Source organism: Grammomys surdaster, unplaced genomic scaffold (assembly GCF_004785775.1).
Source record: "Grammomys surdaster isolate TR1022 unplaced genomic scaffold, NIH_TR_1.0 139, whole genome shotgun sequence".
Classification (NCBI taxonomy): Eukaryota; Metazoa; Chordata; class Mammalia; order Rodentia; family Muridae; genus Grammomys; species Grammomys surdaster.
Window position 1 is genome coordinate 6,236,325 of NW_021604597.1, and position 19,427 is coordinate 6,255,751.

Sequence of the window (19,427 nt, forward strand, 5' to 3'; positions counted from 1 at the left end):
TACATATACATATACATATACATATACATATACATATACATATACATGCATGCCTGAATAGTCAATATTTTTCTATTCGGTCAAAGCTGAACTGTGTTGGCATATTTCAATATTTTCCCAACAAATCACTTGTAGTATCTACACAGCATCTTCCACAAAGAATGCTGATTGAATGGATCCTTTATTTCTGAGTTGTGATATGAATTCTCAGTTGCTCTGAATTCAAGTTCAACCATGTTAGAAAAATTTTGCTATAATGTGTCTGTCTTTGTTTTGAAATAATCACAATTTCTCATCTAGCCTGGATAAACAGGCAGTGGTCAGGAAGGACTTATAGGAATGTAGTAGGAAGAGCCTCGAACACATGGGCACAGGGGAAAATTTCCTGAACAGAACATCAATGGGTTAAGCTTATGGCTTATGGACAAATGTGACCTCATAAAACTGCAAAGCTTCTGTAAGGCAAAGGACACTGTCAATAGGATAAAACGGCAACCAACAGATTGGGAAAAGATCCTTACTAATCCTACATCTGAGAGAGGGCTAATATCCAATATATACAAAGACCTCAAGCTATACTCTAGACAACCAAATAACCCTATTAAAAATGGCGTACAGAAATAAACAAAGAATTCTCAACTGGGGAATACTGAATGGCCAAGTAGCACCTAAATCAACCTCCTTAGTCATCAGGGAAATGCAAATCAAAACAACCCTGAGATTCCACCTTACACCAGTCAGAATGGCTAAGATCTAAAACTCAGGTGACAGTAGATGCTGGCGAGGACGTGGAGAAAGAGGAACACGCCTCCATTATTGGCGGGCTTGCAAGCTGGTACAACCACTCTGGAAATCAGTCTTGAGGTTCCTCAGAAAACTGGACACAGTACTACCTGAAGACCCAGCTATACGACTCCTGGGCATATATCCAAAAGATGCTCAAACATATAACAAGGACACATGCTCCACTATGTTCATAGCAGCCTTACTTATAATAGCCAGAAGCTAGAAAGAATCCAGATGTCCTTCAACAGAGAAATGCATACAGAAAATGTGGTACATTTACACAATGGAGTACTACTCTGCTATTAAAAACAATGAATCATAGAATTCTTAGGCAAATGAATGGAACCAGAAAATATCATACTGCGTGAGGTAACTCAATCACAAAAGAACACACATGGTATGCACTCACTGATAAGTGGATATTAGCTCCAAAGCTTCAAATACCCAAGATAAAATTCACAGACCACATGAAGGTCAAGAAGAAGGAAGACCAAAGTGTGGATGCTTAGTCCTTCTTAGAAGGGGGAACAAAATACTTGCAGGAGGAAACACAGAGACAAAATGTGGAGCAGAGACTGAAGCAAAGGCCATCCAGAGACTGCCCCACCTGGGAATCCATCCTATATACACTCACCAAACACAAACACTATTATGAATGCCAAGAAGTGCATGCCGACAGGAGCCTGATATAGCTGTTTCCTGAGAGTCTCTGCCAGAGCCTGACAAATACAGAGGCAGATGCTCCCAGTCAACCATTGGACTGAGCACAGGGTCCCCAATGGAGGAGTTAGAGAAAGGACTGAAGGAGCTGAAAGGGGTTGCAACCCCATAAGAAGAACAACAATATCAACCAAGCAGACCCCCCAGAGCTCCCAGGGACTAAACCATCAACCAAAGAGTACATATGGAGGGACCCACGGCTCCAGTCTCATATGTAGCAGTGGATGGCCTTGTTGGGCATCAATGGGAGGAGAGGCCCTTGGTCCTGTGAAGGCTCGATGCTCCAGTGTAGGGGAATGCCAGGGTGAGGAGATATGAGTGGGGGGAACACCCTCATAGAAGCAGAGGGAGGGAGGATGGGATAGAGGGTTTCCAGAGGTGGAGAACTGGAAATGGGGATAACATTTGAAATGTAAATAAAGAAAATATCCAATAAAAAATGAAAAAAAACAGAATTCACAGGAAGATCCTGTAACATGGAACAGTAACCTTCGCATCACTGCAGAGGGACAGACAGATTGTGATGCTCTCCTGGCACAGCACAAACCATCAGAAAAGGAAACAAGGAAAGGCTTATGGGGAAAGTGGCTGCTGTGTAGTCAGAAGGACCTGAGATTGGCTCTACAGGATTCACATAAAAGCTGGGTGAGGTGGCAAAGTACTTAGAATCTCAGCATGGGGGAGGTACAAAAAGAAAACCCGCTAGGTTTACTGGCAAGATAGTCTAGGCAATACATGAGCTCCAGGATCAGTGATGGACTATCTCAGAGAATAAGATGGTCATGATAGAAGATGACTTCCACCTTTTGAGTACATATACACTCTCTCTACATGTGCACACATAGACACAAACACACATGAACAGGGAGATGGGGAGAACTATAAACTTCAAGCACTAACTTGATGAAATTATTGGCTCACAGTCTGTAGATAGACACAGACAGACAGACAGACAGATAGATAGACAGACAGACAGATAGATAGATAGATAGATAGACAGACAGACAGACAGACACAGAGAGAGACAGAGAGAGGTGTGAAGTTTGTGAACATTTGACTCAGCATCCTTGCTGAGCACATGTTGAAGGCTGAAACACCGTGAAAGAAATCTATTATATGCATATTATTGTAGGTGTAGGTAATATGTAAATATGTTGAGAGGAGACAGCAGGAAGGAAGGAAGGGCTCCTGGTCCAGCTGCCTAGTAGGAGCAGAGCAGAGGATTGGCAGAGGCCAGAGATGGTGTGGGTGCCGCACTTCAAAGACTGACCTCAGACATAACAGAGAGAAATGCCAGTTTCCAGTAGTTTGTCCAATGTCCCCAGCCAGCTTCTTACTCATGCTGAAAAGGTGAAAAACTATGCACCACAGCAGTTCACAAATTTTCTATCCCACTTCATATAGGAAGTAGATCGATGAGAAATCACAACATACATGGATAAAATCAAGTTTTCCTGATGATAAAATTGGTCTATTTTCTTTAACAGTCAACTTGTTTTGACCAAGTATTTGATAGACATGCTTACCATTCCAACCCTATTAACCTTGAATCTCATCTAACACACTGAGTGCAAACATACACCCATTAGCAGTTAGCGATGGCTCTGTTTCTATGTAAATACTAACATATACTTTTCTCTTTGAAGTTTCCTCTTCAACACTGTATTTAAACGGAACTACATAAATGTAACCCCTACTTTCTGTCTCCTTTCAGATAGTGCTTTGCTAGGTCCTTCCACATATAGCGTACGTCAGCACTTCATACAGGGCACACTCTCCTTATGTATTCAATGGTGCAGACATGTGGGGTTGCTCCCACTTCGAGCTATTGTGAACATTTGCCATCCATTTCTTAAGGATATACTTAAAGGTGAAAATTCTGGTGTTACAATAAGTCTATGTTTAACTTCTGAGGAGTTGGTCAATTCCCTGCACAGTGAGCAATCCTTCTGGCTCTCCGAGCCCCTACTGCTATTTGTGTGACCACTCACACTATTGCAGTGGATATGTAGTGGAACCTCAGCACATCCTGACCCCTATTTCTACAATGATTCATGACGCTGACCATCTTCTGATTTTCTCACCAATCATTTCCATTAGCTACTTCGGAAGAAAACCTGTATCAAATCCTCTTCCCATAGATAAATTGAGACCATTAGACATTTTATCCTTGAGTTACAGATTCTTCACATCTACTATTATTACCCACCATTGAATACTGTTACATATTAGTTAAAAGTGTTTGTTCTAACCCCATTATCCTCTTACTTTTGTGGTAATGGATGACCCTCAGCAAACACAAAGTCTGGTTTCTGGTCAGTGTGATTATTGCTCGATGTGTCTCTTTTTGTGCTTTTAGTGTCAAATCTAAGCACGCCATTGCTGAGTTTAAACTCATACAGGTTGTTGCCAGTTTCCTTATTTTATTAAACCTCTTTTCAGTATTTTTATTTTCTATGCACTTGTCTGAGTGATCTGTCTGAATATATGTTTTGTGTCCTTTAAGGCCAGAAAAGACAGAGTTCTTGGAACTGGAGTTACATATGGTTGTGAGCTACTATGTAGGTGATGGGAATCAAACCTGGGTCATCTGCAAGAGCAGCCAATACTTCGAACCACTGAGCCCTCTCTCCAGTCCCAGTTCTTTAATTTTTTATGTGTGTGTTTTATTGTGTTTTGAAGGACTTAATATAATTAAGTTATTCTTAATACTGATTTAGAAAACTGTTCTGAGAACAGCAGAATAATTCAGTGCTCTTATAGAACATGTTAGCTATCACCTTGGGATATTAGTTTAGAACAGTTGTTTTCAAGGCACATGCTACCAAATGTACTGTAGGTACATTAAAATCATACCATCAATCAAAATCCTATTTATACAACAAATGCTTTAACGAACAAAACTCTGATAAAAGCAGGCCATGTAACCTTTAGCATCCTGTAAACCTTATTTTTAAAAAGTAAGTAATCTATTCAAGATTCTATGTCCTGTCAAGACAATAGTTTTAAAACAATATTCATTATAATGGCCCTGGTTCTGCTTTAATTCTCAGACAAATAAAAAAGATATTAGCTTAACTTCTACGATTCTGAGCCAATGGATCAGAAGGCTAACATCTAGGAGAAGGAGCCAATGTTAGGTATAAGGAAGTCTGAGATGAAATGGCAAAGTGGCTGTGGATTATATCAATAAGCCCAAGATATGAGACAGGGCAGGGCTCAGGAGGAAGCTTGGCTATCATTCTATCCACATAACTTTTAATATTAATAAGGATGGAGAGACATGAATCAATGTCGTAAAAAAGCAAAGTTGAAGAAGATACAAAAGCCAATAGTTGTAGCAGTACAACTGGCCACAACATAATACAAGGATACTGTATTATGTCTGTTATCATATGACTTGTTCTGGAAGGAGGATAGTTGCCACTGTGTGTTGTAAACGGTGTGAATAATCTCGGTGAATCTAACTTCTTATTGCTCCATCTACCAGTACAAGTTCTACGAGCCAGAGGAATCCTCTTCATGTGATGATTTAACTCTAAAATACTTTTCTTTTGCAAAGATGAGAGGCAGTACCACTGCTTTGCCTCTTGTAGTAGTACAACAGTCTACAAAGCACATGTGTTCACATGTGTAGGGATTTGGCATAAAATATGCCACAGATATTAATAACATAGAAGACATGTGCTCTTGAGTGAGCTGTGTGTGGTATTCATTCTTCTACAGTTCCTCCAGTCTTTCAAATCCCATCAAATTTCATATATATAAATACTAACAATAAAACCAAGTGGAATTTTCTGAGTTCTTACTTCTTGTCAGAACATGGAGAACTGATTATATACTAGACTGAGTGCCTTCCATAAATTCTTATCTGATCCCCAATTCATTTGTTATCTTAATAGAGGTGCATAATAATTCCATTTACCTAAGATACAAGTGTTGTGTTAGACTTTTCAAGAGACCATCACACTAGGTTAGCTTTTAACAACTTCCAGAATGAAGAAAGGCAGGCACAGAGATTGGCCTTCTGTTCCTCAATGCTAAGTGACTATGATATGCTCTGTAGTGGTAAACAGAATATAAGCAGGACACTGGGATATAGTATGTGCTTGGTTCAGTGTCGAGAAAGAATGAAGACCAATAAGGACAGGCTTTACTTACAGAGTTTGCACATTACATTATAAGAAATGAAGTGTAGGGTAAATTTGTCTATTGTTTTATGTATTTAATGTGTGTGCGTGTGTGTGCACATGCACACATGCTGGAGCTGTAGGTGCATGCATTTGGATGTCAGAGAATAACTCTGGGGAGCTGCTTGTCTCCTTCCACAGTGTCTCCTGGGTGCCAAACTCAAGCTGTCAGGCTTGCAGAGTCAGGACTTTTACCTGTCTCTTTTTTCAGCTGTCTCCCACTAACCTCCTTCATCAGGATAGAACATATACATAATGAAAATAACTTAAACACAGTTTGATAATTAACCTTCTCATATGTGCCACATGTAGCACAGTGACACATTTTCTATTTCTATAATTTTGCCTTTTTGTTGAGGGATGCATAATTGGCAAATATTTTCACTTGTTGATGGTATACTGCACTAGGATGCTACATTATTATTTGGTTATCTACTCACCTTTTCATTAAAATCTGAGTATTTCCAATGCTGGTTACAATAGTAAACTAGCTGTGAATATTCACCCACACATTTAAACATGGATTTTGTTCTTTTTTTTTTTTTGACCTATACCCAGGCTTAGAATAAAGTAAGTATATTTGCTCTGTAAAGATGCTGAACAAGCAGTTTTTCAGGATGATGAACATTCTGTATGCATGACATCTGGAGTTTTAACTTTATCACACTGGCAGGTATACAGCATAGCACTGTTTCATTATTTTTCAAAACTAAATTTCTCAAAAAAAAGATTTTATATACATTATCACATGATGGTTGACCTTTATACACTGCTTTGTGATGTCTGAACTTTTTGTCCAATTCAAATACTATTTTATTATCTTTTAATAGTCAATTTAGTTTCAACTCAAAAGTTTGGCTGCGTATTATATAATAAACAAATTCCAGTATCCCGCAGATTAAGGAGTTTTATTTTAGCTCCTAAGTCTTAAATTCTTGCTCTTTCCTTGTTTTGATATTATTTGATATTATAAACAAGAGATTCAACTAAAGAATGCATACACAGTATTATTTTTCTACATAACTTAAAATTATCTTTGATGAACTATCTAATGTTCATTAACTTTTATATATCCAAATCTTATAAAATATTTGATACTTTATAGCCATTTTCCTTTTGTTCAGTCACTATCTATACACACACATATGTATGCACACATACATATACATACTTATGTATGACCATATATAATGCATGGATATACACATGCGTATATGTCATCATCCTCATCTTCTCTTTGCATGGTGCATCCTGACCTTTTGTTTTGTTTTCTATGAAAGGCACTCTTCATCAAATTAGTTGCCTATCTGTAAAATGTAGAAAACTCCATGTGTGAGAATGAACATGGAAAATGAACGTGAGCAGCTCAGCACAGGTCTAGGCAGAATGAAATGTTGATATAATACATGCTTCCTTTACACTGTCCCTACATACCTCATTTCCACCTGCTACTTCAAACAAATGTCTCAGCAGACTCAAGGTTAGCATACTGCTAAGTGTCAGAGAAGCACAAATCATGCAGGTTTAATGGTTGGGATCTTTCCCTCTGACTTGGCCAGTCTAAGATTGGACAACTGAGGGAACATTGCAGTTATTATAGGTTATATTTGCGTAACTGGCACAGAGAACTGAAGCCAAGGACTTCCAAAGGCACTGGAGATAAATTTTACAAGACCAAGGAATACTCAGGTCGGGCTCTTTATGCTTCAAGCATGAAGCACTGAACAATCTCCCATTAGCTTGCCAAATCCAAGGAATGAAGTGGCAAAGGGCCTGCACAGGAAGGTGGTGGTGTGCCCTGAAGATCCACTACCTGACTTCCTTACTGACTTGTAAGATACAGATTCTCCGCTTTCTGTCACTAATCTTTCTACCTTTACATTAATACTGCACCAACTTGACACTTAGCCTTTACATTGCAATACAACACTGCCATCTACAAACTTCCCACTGAGAACTGCTCGATTTAGTTAGGGAACAACAACTGCAGGGAACAATAACTTAGAATATTTAAAATACACTTATGGTTATGTCTTGGGCTGCAATCTTTTCAGCCTTGGCTTTCAAAAAGTCTTAAAATCAAGTAGGGTAAATAAATCATTCAACCTAGTTATATTCTATCAATTTCATAGCATTTTAAATCTGTTTGTTAACCTCTACAAAATCAAATATAAAGCAACATAATCAGCACCAACTAAAAAATCTTCCAAGGATTCTGGGCATGAGTTACTAATTTAGAAAGATACATGGGGCAGAGCAGAGTTGTGTATTTATTGATTTTTATGTTTTTATAAAATGCATTGTAGTTTTTCTTGTACAATCCTTTTGCATATATTCAGAGGATACTCCTTAGTATTTTGGCTTTTGTTTTGATTTGACTCTCTGAATATTTATCTTGTATCCTATCTTTTATTGATTCATTTAATAGTTCTAGTACCTTGTTTTGATTCCTTGAGGTTGCCTCTGTAAATGAACTCACTGAGAGCTCTGATCAAACGCCCAAAACATGCGTCAAGTGATATAAATATCTTTGCCTTGCTGTGGATCCCAGGAGGAGTATTTAAGTCTGTCCCTACTAAGTAAGGTGTTGGTTGTGCTTCTGCAGCCATCAGTACACTCAGGTCATTCACTATGAGGCTAGTTCAAGAGTTGCATGGCCACACACCTTACTGAATCTGGATAATGCTCTCACATTGGCGCTGCCTTTCAGTCTGTGCATGTAGTGTGCATGTGGAACACCACATTAAATAACAGTTTTGAATGTCACACCACCTCTACATTTTTGACTAAAAGTTTCCTTGTAGAATTCCCTTCACAGGTTGTTGCATATGATATATGAATCTATGTATAAATTATGCACAGCTTATATTGGCTACTAATAGGAGGCTTCCTTTCTTAAAATGCCTTTGGTGCTAATGTAAAGGGTAGGAATCTCATAAAATGAGCTGAGAAGCACATATTTCTGGAAAGCCTGAAGTATAAAATTGGTATTTTTATTCCTTAATTATTTAAGACCTTTGTTAACATCGGCTTTTTTCTTTTTAAGTGAATTTCATTGTTTTTCTTCCATTATGCTACAAATACAGAAGTCTACATAATGGCATAATTTATTGTTTTGCTGTCTTTTTATAAATAATGTTCTTAAGGGAGAAAAAATTGTAAAAGTTGCATATGCTTAAAGCTATACACATAAACGTTCTAAACGCCTACTAGCACCACGCAGTAAGTAAGTTAATGATCAGCACTCAGTCATGAACACATGCATGAGTAACTAATGTAAACTACACAGAGATCAACTACAGTCTTGATCTTGCCTGCATTTGTAGGGTGCTAGCTGTCCTCACAGTGAGCACCCGTGCTGCTTATATCACCACAGTCTTACCTTATGCCCATATGGGTCTGAGTCCCTTTTGTGAAAGAAGTGCTCTAGAGTCACAACTCTGGACACCAGTGGAGCTTTTACATGATTATCTTGAATTTAGCAATATCCTGCCTAGGCTATATTGAGAAGGTTATTTTTTTTCAGGTTAAATCAAAGTTTCTCAATTATTGATCAGAAATAAACTATGTGCAAAAGCATGTCTCTCCATGCTGTAACTAAAAAAATAAGCTGGGCTTTGTAAGTCTTTGTTGGGGGTGTGTTTTTTTCAATGTTGTGTAGCTAACAGGTGCTTTTGAGACCTTCAGGGTTCCCTGTATGTATGTTATGTTGTATTAATGGTTTAAAAACAATAAAACCCTTTTCTTAGTCTTTTCCCAGATGGGTTTGGGGAGTGTTACAAGGCATTAATGCTGGTTTTTAAAATAGAGTATACAACTGAGGAAAATATCTTTGCGCTCTCTACATACCGACATATGAATTTCTCAACTTATAACTTGTTTATTCCATTTCCTTGGTGTCTGGAAGAAAGCTCAGAATCTAGGCCTAGACTAAGGCTAGTTAAGACTTACATTTTAAACATTTCTCTCAAATGTTTAAAGTATCTAAATACACGAGTATCTACAGAAGTCTTTTAAATATCATTAAAATATGATTCAAACAAGTTTATATTTTAATTAGTGTAGTATAAATATGTAAATTTATGCACTGGAATCCTAACCTCAATAGACCATGTTAAAAGTAGGACCTTTAGGAGGTACATAGATCATCAGGGCTCTGGCCTCCCGAACAGATTAATATTACCGCAAGAGGAGGTTTGTTCTAGAAACAAGTCCACATCCATCTTGCTTCCTCTCATCCTGTCATTACGTCTACCGTTGGATGCATGTGGTAAAAAGATCCTTGCAAGATGCTGCCACCTGGGTCTTGGACTTCCCAGCACTGATAACCATGGCACAAAAAGTTTTTAGTCATAAACTAGTAGCCCCCAGTGTTCTGTTATAACAACGTAAAGCAAATTAAAACAAGTAAATGTGAAATGTATTTCCTTAGTATGTGAAACTTAACCTTTATTAAATGGGACTGATTTCAACTTTGAACAAACATTTTGTCATCAGTAATATGTATAATTCAAAAATATTGTTAGAAGTACGCAGTAATTTTAGAAAGCACAAGACAGTTTTTACTCATTTATTTACAAAAATCATCACTTAATTTATTGAACAAAACAAGCAAAAGAATTGCAAGAAAAAGGTCTTATTGGGGCTACAGATGAAACAATGCAGAGAAACAACTTCTGTTTTCAAGTTTTCAGAGCTTTACAGTTAAACTAAACTAAAGCATCTGCTCCAGGCACATGGTTTCAGAGCTCAGCTTTGGAAATTGTTGGTGTGTGTGTGTGTGTGTGTGTGTGTGTGTGTGTATGTGTGTATGCACGTGTATGTGTGCCTGCTTGTCTGTTGGAGAAATAAACTGAAACAAGCCCCTAACAGTCTAAATGTTAACTGACATTCAAACAGTGGCCACGCAATTATTAATGAATTTCACTTGGATCAAGTTCCTCCTCTTAAAACCCTAAAGAATTAAAAGTTTATCCTTTATAATGAAATGAACCAAAATGAAAATTAGATCCTTGTGAGCCCAGGTTATAGTAGCACTAACCATAAACATCCTGCATTTTCACAGTGAACTCATTAATCATATTTAATATTTCTTTCAAAAGGGTTCTAGAAGTTTATTTAGGAAAAAAATTAATCCATTTAAAAGGATTATACACATCCCATATTTTTAAAAAAAGTCTCTCTTATATGCCTCCTCTTCAATTCATATTTTACTAACTTAAATTACGATTATTATTGCCAAGATGTTATAGGCAATTTTCCACCCCGTTAACCTTGCTTTGTTATAATAATAAAGATTCTTTGTTAGATTCCTTTAAATGATCTAGCGTATAATTCCAGGCTGTCCTGGGTGTGCTTTAGTTCAGTTACACATTCATCAGTGCATTTTTCCTGTTAATTGTAGATGACTCAGACATATTTTCTCCAGCTCTGATTGATGGTATTCATGGGTGTAGCTGTTAAGGAGGATAAATATTTATAACAATTTCCACTTGGAGGTTTTCATTTCCATTCCTACAAGGAAAAAATAAACGACGAGCCCAACAGCAAGTTAAGTGAGGTCTAGGAACAATGTTCTATGTCCATACAAATGAGGTAACTCATAATAAAGTGTTGAGCTTGTATGTAGCACGCAGTAGGTGCTCACAGTAGAAGATAAACAAATGGATGTGCTTTTACACTAAGAAATGAATGGTGACCAGTATTAATATCTTAAATTTGAAAAAACAAAAAAGATGTCTGAATTGAAGAATGAGCTAAACTATAGATAGGACCCAGAGAATTCTGAGTATGTGTAAAGCAACACAAATAGAGTCTCTCATCCTAAGTGTCTCTTAGGAATGTTACATATATTCTCTAAAATATAATGTCCAGGTATATATGGTTATGTTAAATGCTTAGAATAAAAGCATTTTCCAATGGAAGACCTGGTATTTGAACTTGGCATAAATAACATGTGTGTAGTATATCTGACTAAGCACTGTGAAAATACTCATGATTAAACAAACAAACAAACAAACAAACAAACAGACAAACCACACTGCCAGTGAGCAAGTCCTAGCAGTAAGCCATAGAAAGTATGGCCCTAGAAGAAGGGAGAGGCTGGGTAGCAGAGAAAATGTCTACAGGCTCAGTGAAGAGACAGTGAGTGTACTCATGCCTTCTTTCCACCTACCTTGAACTGTAGGGGAAACACTACGAATATAAAAACAGCTCCTGCTACACAGGCTCACCCAAACCATCCCACAAGCTCAGTGGTTTCCTAAGCCATTTCTCTACTGTCTTTTCAACACTGGCCATTTTAACAATTTACTCACTCCTCTTCTTAAATACTTCTAATTTCTAACATACACAAGGGCACCATTCGAGGTTCCAGAGATGTGGTGGTCTATAAGACAGCAAATAAAATCTAAGTTTTAAGGAAAACTTTTAGGATGGACAGCTGTAACCTGGTAACAAAGATGACTGGAGATTATGTCATGTAGTGGGGTTGTTCATAGGAATGTCTGTGATAGGGTTGGGTCTAAACTAACTCCAGAAGATATAGAGAGGCAAACATGTGAGATGTGGGTGAAGAGAGGGCCTCATGTATTGCAAGCTCGTCTTTGAGTTACCACTCACCTACAACCCTTTCAGCTTGCTTTCCAAAGACCCCAAAATCCAAGTACATTGATACCTACTGAATTTGCAATTGGGGATTACACAGCTCTAGTGTAACCAAAAGCAAAACCCACCTCTTATCAAACCCATGTTCCTCCTGCACTGCTCTCCCTGGGTGAGCTACACCTCTGTTACATGGCATCCATTTATCAAAGCCACAAAACAGGCTACACTTGTTTTTGTTGTCTATTTTCTCTTCTCTTTTTCATCACAGTCTTGTTGCTCTGATTTCCAAATGATACCTTATAGTGACATCAGGCTCAAAAAGATGACTGAAGCCTCACAGGGCAGTCTGGTTCCATGATGGGCCCTGAATCTGTGTGTCACACTGCATACTAGCCTATGCCTCGGCGATGACCTCCCAGCACCCGGAGTACCACAAGTTCTCTCATGACAGGACCCTCAGCTGCTGGAATCTGTTGCACTAGATCCAAAGCTGTGGGACGACTGGAAAGACCTCCTCAGCAGCATACCTTGCCTCCGGTTTTTTGCACTATGTCATAACCATTGTCTACAAGTTCTTGTTTGTTTGTTTTTTAAAGATCAAATCTTCTGTACTCTAGACTCATTGTATGGTTGCACATAACCTTGAACTTGTAATCCTTCTGTCTCCAATCTTGTCTCTCAAGATGTATTAGAAGCATGTTCTATCATACCCAATTTATGTGCTGCTAAGAGTTCAAACACTAGATTTCTTAAATGCTACGCAAGAAGGGCCTACTGCGCTCCTCCTCCAGCCCTAATCCCTAGAGTTTTATTGTCTTCAAGTATGGATGTCTTTTAACTGTGTCCCAGGTCAAATTTAAGATGGCATTCCCTTACTATTGACATGGTTCCTTCAACCTTAAACACACTGCCATGATAAAAGCCATTTTAAAATAAAGGACATAATGAAGTACTGTAGTTTAACTTACAAAAACAGATACTCTTCTCATTCATGTTCTGTGTGTGCTTTTAGATGTTCAGTTTTCATCCTTAAAAATATCTTTATAGTTGTGAATACTAAGATCACCTTCGACTGCATTCATAATACTCCTTTATGCACCAAAACTTGTATGGAACAGTAAGCTCTTGATGAGAATTTCTGATTTTTTTAAATGATCGGTATATTCTTTATTTTCTATTCTTCTCACTACAAAGCAACATTATACTTCTGGAAAATGAAACTTCTCCAAGCTTTCCATATTTGATATTAGCAAGTTTTCTAGCATCATTCTTTTTCTGTCAATGAATAAAAACTAATTAAAAGCAGAAGAATTTCAGCTTCCTTATCTCTTACAATGCTATTGACAGAAAATCATCTTTTCATTTCTGATGCCTGGCAGAGTCCAGAAGAGGGCATCATCCCCAGTAACTGAAGTTACAGACGCCTGTGAGTCATCACGTGAGTGCTGAGCGTTTAATTTGGGTTCTGGATGATGAGCAAGTGCTCTTAATCCCTGAGCTATATCTCTTTCCCTATTACCAACTCTTATAATTTCCTTCACTCTTTACCCTTCAGTAAGCATAATATTTAGTTTAAGTTTTGGGACTGTATTATGATGAAAACATTTGTTTTCTGACATCAGGGGAAGGAATGCACAATTCGATACTATATAAACAAAGGTAGTTTCTCAGGATACAGAACAACAATGGAAGAAAGCACAGCAATGCTAAAAACTGTGTTTTGATTGCACATATAAACTATTTTTGAAGGATCATTATTTCTTAATGAAAAAGGAAGCTTAAATACTATAACCATTACTGCTGTATTAATTTATGTAAACTTGTTCCATAAAATCAAGCATCATACCAAATATATAATAATTATTTTCCATAGAATGCACTATATAATATAGAAAATTCAACTCATAATTGTTGCCTGTCTCGGGTTGATACAAAATAAACATATTAAAGGGTGACATATCTAGCAACCGTAATATGTATACCACCCATAGAGCACTACAAAAATCATAGTAAACAACCACTTACAAGAGTGATAAATACAATGGTTTGAAATCAAATCTTTCTCATAGCATCATTAACAATGGTAACAGCCACTCTTAGCTAAGGCTGTTACACCTTCTGTATTGAACACCCCTTATACTTCCAGTCAGGTACCAATTACACAATAGGATCAGATGAAGTCACTTCATGTCATCTGATGAGAGGCTCAAGTGTAAACACTGAGCTTAGCCTGAAAACAGATGGGGTGACAGATGGTACTGCAGACTGGGTTCACTTGATCTGCCTAACACAACCTCACTACTCAGTAAGATGTGGCTCAAATCTCACAAAACCAAATCTAATATCATTATTTCATATATGCTTGTCTCCAAAACTAAATAACATCTAAAATTTGTTAATTTAAAGTCCAAGTGCCTAAATGTTAGATTATTGAGTTCAAAGCTTTTTTCTAACAAATCTTAGAACAGATGGTATGAGAGCACAATTGCCTGGTGGAATTAAATGCAGACTGCCTTGTTGCCCAGAAAGTGTAAAATTAATTACCTTCCTTCATTGATGAGTTCAATAAATGCAAGGCCTGCATTCTTCTGGATAGAATTCTGCCATTCCTATAAGAATAAAACAAAGCAAGTGTAAAAAAAATGAACATCCAAACAAAATAGCAACTACCTAAAGACCATGATGACACTGTTACTAATGCCCAAAACACTTTGCTTTCAATAAGGTTTTACAACAAGTGTCATTTCAGAAGGAAAAATTAAACGACCCCAATTCGCAGTTTATAAGGTAGCTTTTGGTTGCTAGAAAGCTGAAATTTGCTGGAAAGTAAGACAGTAAGTAAGGTGTCTACTCAGCACCTAGCTTCCTTCCAGGAAAGAACAAATGACCAACAGAGGCATGAAGCTATGCACAAGGAGGAGGTATTTAGATTACTGAAGTCTTTGATCAATGATACAGAGTTTTCATTAGAACTGGAAGCAAAAGTAGAAATGCCTCTATGCATCTGTGTTTTTATGCACCTATGTGTTTTTATATTTATACCTTTATGTATCTATGCACTTTTGCAATATACTTTATGCAACCATGCCTTTTTACATCTATACATTTATGTTGCTAAACATTTAGGAATTCTGTGCACTTATGCATCTATGCCTCTACACAATCCATATTTTTACACTGCCTTGGGAATAAATTGCTCTAGTCAGATTCTCATTCTAAAAGACTGAAACAGCACAAAGCAGCACAGATAGATTCTTTTTAAATGTGGATCAAAAAACTTAATAGTAGAAATATTACTCTAATGTGCTCTCTTCTTTGCTAATTGGAGATTAGCTAAATTTGCTAAATGCCTGAATCTGGCAGCTCCACAGAGAAAACACCACAACTATGAACACAAACAGCTCTCAGACAGTTTTTTGGATTAGAAAATAAAGCTTCTTGTTTTGTATTCTTTCCATGAAAAAATTTGGAATATAATTTAAAAAGCTAGTTTTGGCTTTGGGTTTATTCAAGTTACTTTCTTAAAAATATGTTTGGCCAGTAATTTTTTTTTATTATTGAAAATTCTATTCCTTTCAGTAGTTCTACAAATATTGTCACTAGTTCCACTAATATATACACACATATGATCTCCATTAATTAATCATGTCACTCGTCTACAAATCCAATCACCACATAACTTGCATTTCTTTTTTTGCACATGGAAAATTATTTATTTTATATAACATTTTTGAAAGTATAAATGGCATGGTGGTATAAAGGTATATATTTTATCATAATAAAATGGCATTTAAGTTTTGAATCAAGTTGATATCACCTTATAAGAAAACTCAATGCATGTATTTTATGAATGATTATGATAGTTATTATTAATAAGGTTCTTATTAATTATTAATTAATTGCAGCATTGAAACAAAACTTTATTTAGCTCATCATAGAAATCTATGCTTTTCTTTATATATAGAATACTGGCTACCCAGAGGCATTCAATTACCCTGACCATAAATTAGGGTCACAAAAGTAAAAGAAAAAAGAAAAAAAGTTGTGCTCTGTCCACAACATGAGCAGAGTAAATCTTCTGAAAACTATATAGATCAAATTAACAGTGTCTGTAATCTTCCTTTAGGCTATATTATAATTTTATAACATTTGATATAGAAATGGTACTAAAAAGTCAGAGCTAAGGTAAGGATGCTGATGTTTAAATATAAGCAAGCCAATGGAATAATAGAAGTATAAGACTTTAAGAAATATGTATCTTACACAGTGTTTTACACACACACACACACGCACGCCCACACTTTAAACAGAATGTTAAGATCAGGATCAGGATGTGGCCAGCTCCACACTATCTATATTATGTGATAGAGATGCTTTCTCAGGCTGTTTTTCGCCTCAAGGACTCCTGCACATCATCAACTCATCATGAGAAGAGGAATGGCATGAATGCATCCTGCTGGGTGCCTGAACACCCCACACCACACCTCTATCTTTGTGGGAAATATTTAATTTCAAGTTGAAATGCTTACAGAGGACCACCAAGGATTTAGAACAGCTTCATCAGCCTTTTTAACTCTTCTTCATGAATGCATGAAATTTCCCTGAGATGAGGGACTTTCTAAGGAACTGGATCTTGTGTGCAGACCGTTTGAAATGGAACACTTTGAAGACAAATTCTTTCCAGAAGGATGGCAATGAGATCCCTATGTTCTCTGATGAGATGACCACTAGACAGCTCAGGCCTAGAACATCATTCTTCCCATCAGCTTCTCCTCATCTATGTCCGCTCACTGCACATACTCATTCCTCCTTCTTTGTATAAAATTAAACATGACAGCTTAATCCTTAAATATTTAACCAATCTTAAACTTTTCAAAAAAAATCAGAAATAGTAGAAGGAAAACTAGAAGGTTAAGAGTAGAGTAGTTAAAGTATTCTGAAAATTGATTTTATCTTTTCTGTATTTGTATCCTTAAGATCTACTTAACATTAACTATCACCAAAAGTGGTGGTAATCCTTAAAAATCTCCAAAGTAAATGTTCATTGTAACTGATATGATGACACTGAAAAATTTGAGAAATAAGTTACTAACACTAATAACAAGAACTCAAGCAAAGAATACTGTATAAAATTAAAAAAAAAAAAAAGTAGAGCCCCATCCACTTTCCTGTGATTGTGGAAGTATGCTGGTGACCTTTTACTGCCAACTTGACACTAGTGAAAGCAACCTGGGAAGAGCCTCAACTGAGATGTTCACTCATTCAGACGGGGCTACGGGCATGTTTGTGTGCACCGTCTTGCATGCTAGTAGATACAGGAGAGCCCGGCCTGTTGTTGACAATGGTACCTCGACATAAAGGCTAATCACAAGTCAGACAGAGCAAGCCAATAAACAGTTTTCTCCTATGGTTCTTGCGTCCACCTTCCTGCTTTGAGTTCTGTCCTGGCTTCCTAATAATGAACTGTGACCTAGAACTGTGAGAGGAAATAAATCCTTTTCACCTCAAGATGCTTTTGGTCATGATAAACAAACTAATGAGTATCTGCATATATGTACAAAATATCTTAAGCAATTTTCCCTTTTTGCCTTTTCATGGCTTACTTTCATGAACATTGTACCAAAATCTAATAGGAAAAGGTAATGTAAAAATCCCCCTCCGCAAAATCAATAATTAACTTAGAAAGATTACTAATATAAAATATAATCATGAAAAAACAAGTAGGTAACATAAAATTATACCATATACTAATCATTTGAAAACAAACATGAGATCAACTAGAATTTTAGATGATCACTGTTAAAATAAAGCATATAATTATAACAATTTTTAACAATGTGTGTAATTCATTTGTACTTATGATAAAAAGTCCACATTTTTAAATAATGTTTGAAAGCAATGATCTTCCCACATATTATATGCACAGTATACATGCTGTAATCACTTGGCATCTATGGCAGATTGTCCTAGAATAGCAATATCAATATTCAGCGGTGCTCAAGTCCCTCATATAAAATGTTGTAGTATCTGCATATAATATGCACACATTCCTGGGTACATGGTAAACATCAGTAGGCTTATGTATTTAGTATACAGTGATATAAATGCTATATAGATATTGTCATACTGTATTTCTTACAAAATAACAACACAAAATTCGAACATGTTCAACATAAGGGCACATGCTTATTAAAGGAAAAATTTATCAAGAGGATATTACAATTCTAGACATTTACTCATGAGCCAAAAGGACATCTAATATCATTGACCCTCAAAGAGTGATAATGGGGAACTTCAATATCTGAATCTTTGTAATTGACAGAGCATCCAGGCAAAAATTAATGAAACTCTGGAGTTAAATAATAATACAAATCAAATGGACCCAAAAGATATCTACAGAACATTCCATCAAACACGAAAGAATGTTTTTGTTGCTATTGTTTTAGTTTGTTTCTTTTTCTCAGAAGACTATGGAACTTTCTACAAAATTGATTCCATAGCAGGATACAAAGGAAGTTTCAACAAAAACAAGAAAATTGAACTAACATCCTATATCCTATTTGATTACTGTGGGTTAGAGCTTGATATCCACAAGAGCAGAAACAGTTGAAACAGCAGAAAGCACACAAAACCGACTCTGAACCATGTACCATTGCATGGAAATTGGCTTAAGGCAGCAATAAAAAAGGAACTTAAGCCTTTTAAAAACTGAATGAAAATGAAAATGTAACACATTAAAATATATGGGACACAATAAAAGCAATTCTAAGAGAAAAATACGCAACATTTAAAAAAATGAAAATTGATCCATTCTTATCACCTTGTACAAAGCTCAAGTCTAAGTGGATAAAGGACCTCCACATAAAACCAGATACACTGAAACTAATAGAAGAGAAGGTGGGGAAGAGCCTCGAATAATTGGGCACAGGGGAAAAGTTCCTGAACAGAACTCCAATGGCATATGCTCTAAGATCAAGAATTGACAAATGGGACTTCATAAAATTGCAAAGTTTCTGTAAGGCAAAGGACACTGTCAATAGGACAAAACGACAACCAACAAATTGGGAAAAGATCTTTACCAATCCTACATCTGATAGAGGGCTAATATCCAATATATACAAAGAA

The 19,427-nt window shown here is 36.6% G+C and overlaps 1 protein-coding gene across 1 annotated transcript in view; it reads right to left on the reverse strand.

Moving 5' to 3' along the window:
• The window catches only part of Nbea (neurobeachin), a 513,393-nt gene that overhangs the window by 232,596 nt on the left and 261,370 nt on the right, over positions 1 to 19,427 (reverse strand). Inside the window, exon 35 of the mRNA XM_028763470.1 lies at positions 14,847 to 14,911. Within this exon, the coding sequence (XP_028619303.1) occupies positions 14,847 to 14,911 (65 nt within the window). The remainder of the gene's footprint in view (positions 1 to 14,846; positions 14,912 to 19,427) is intronic.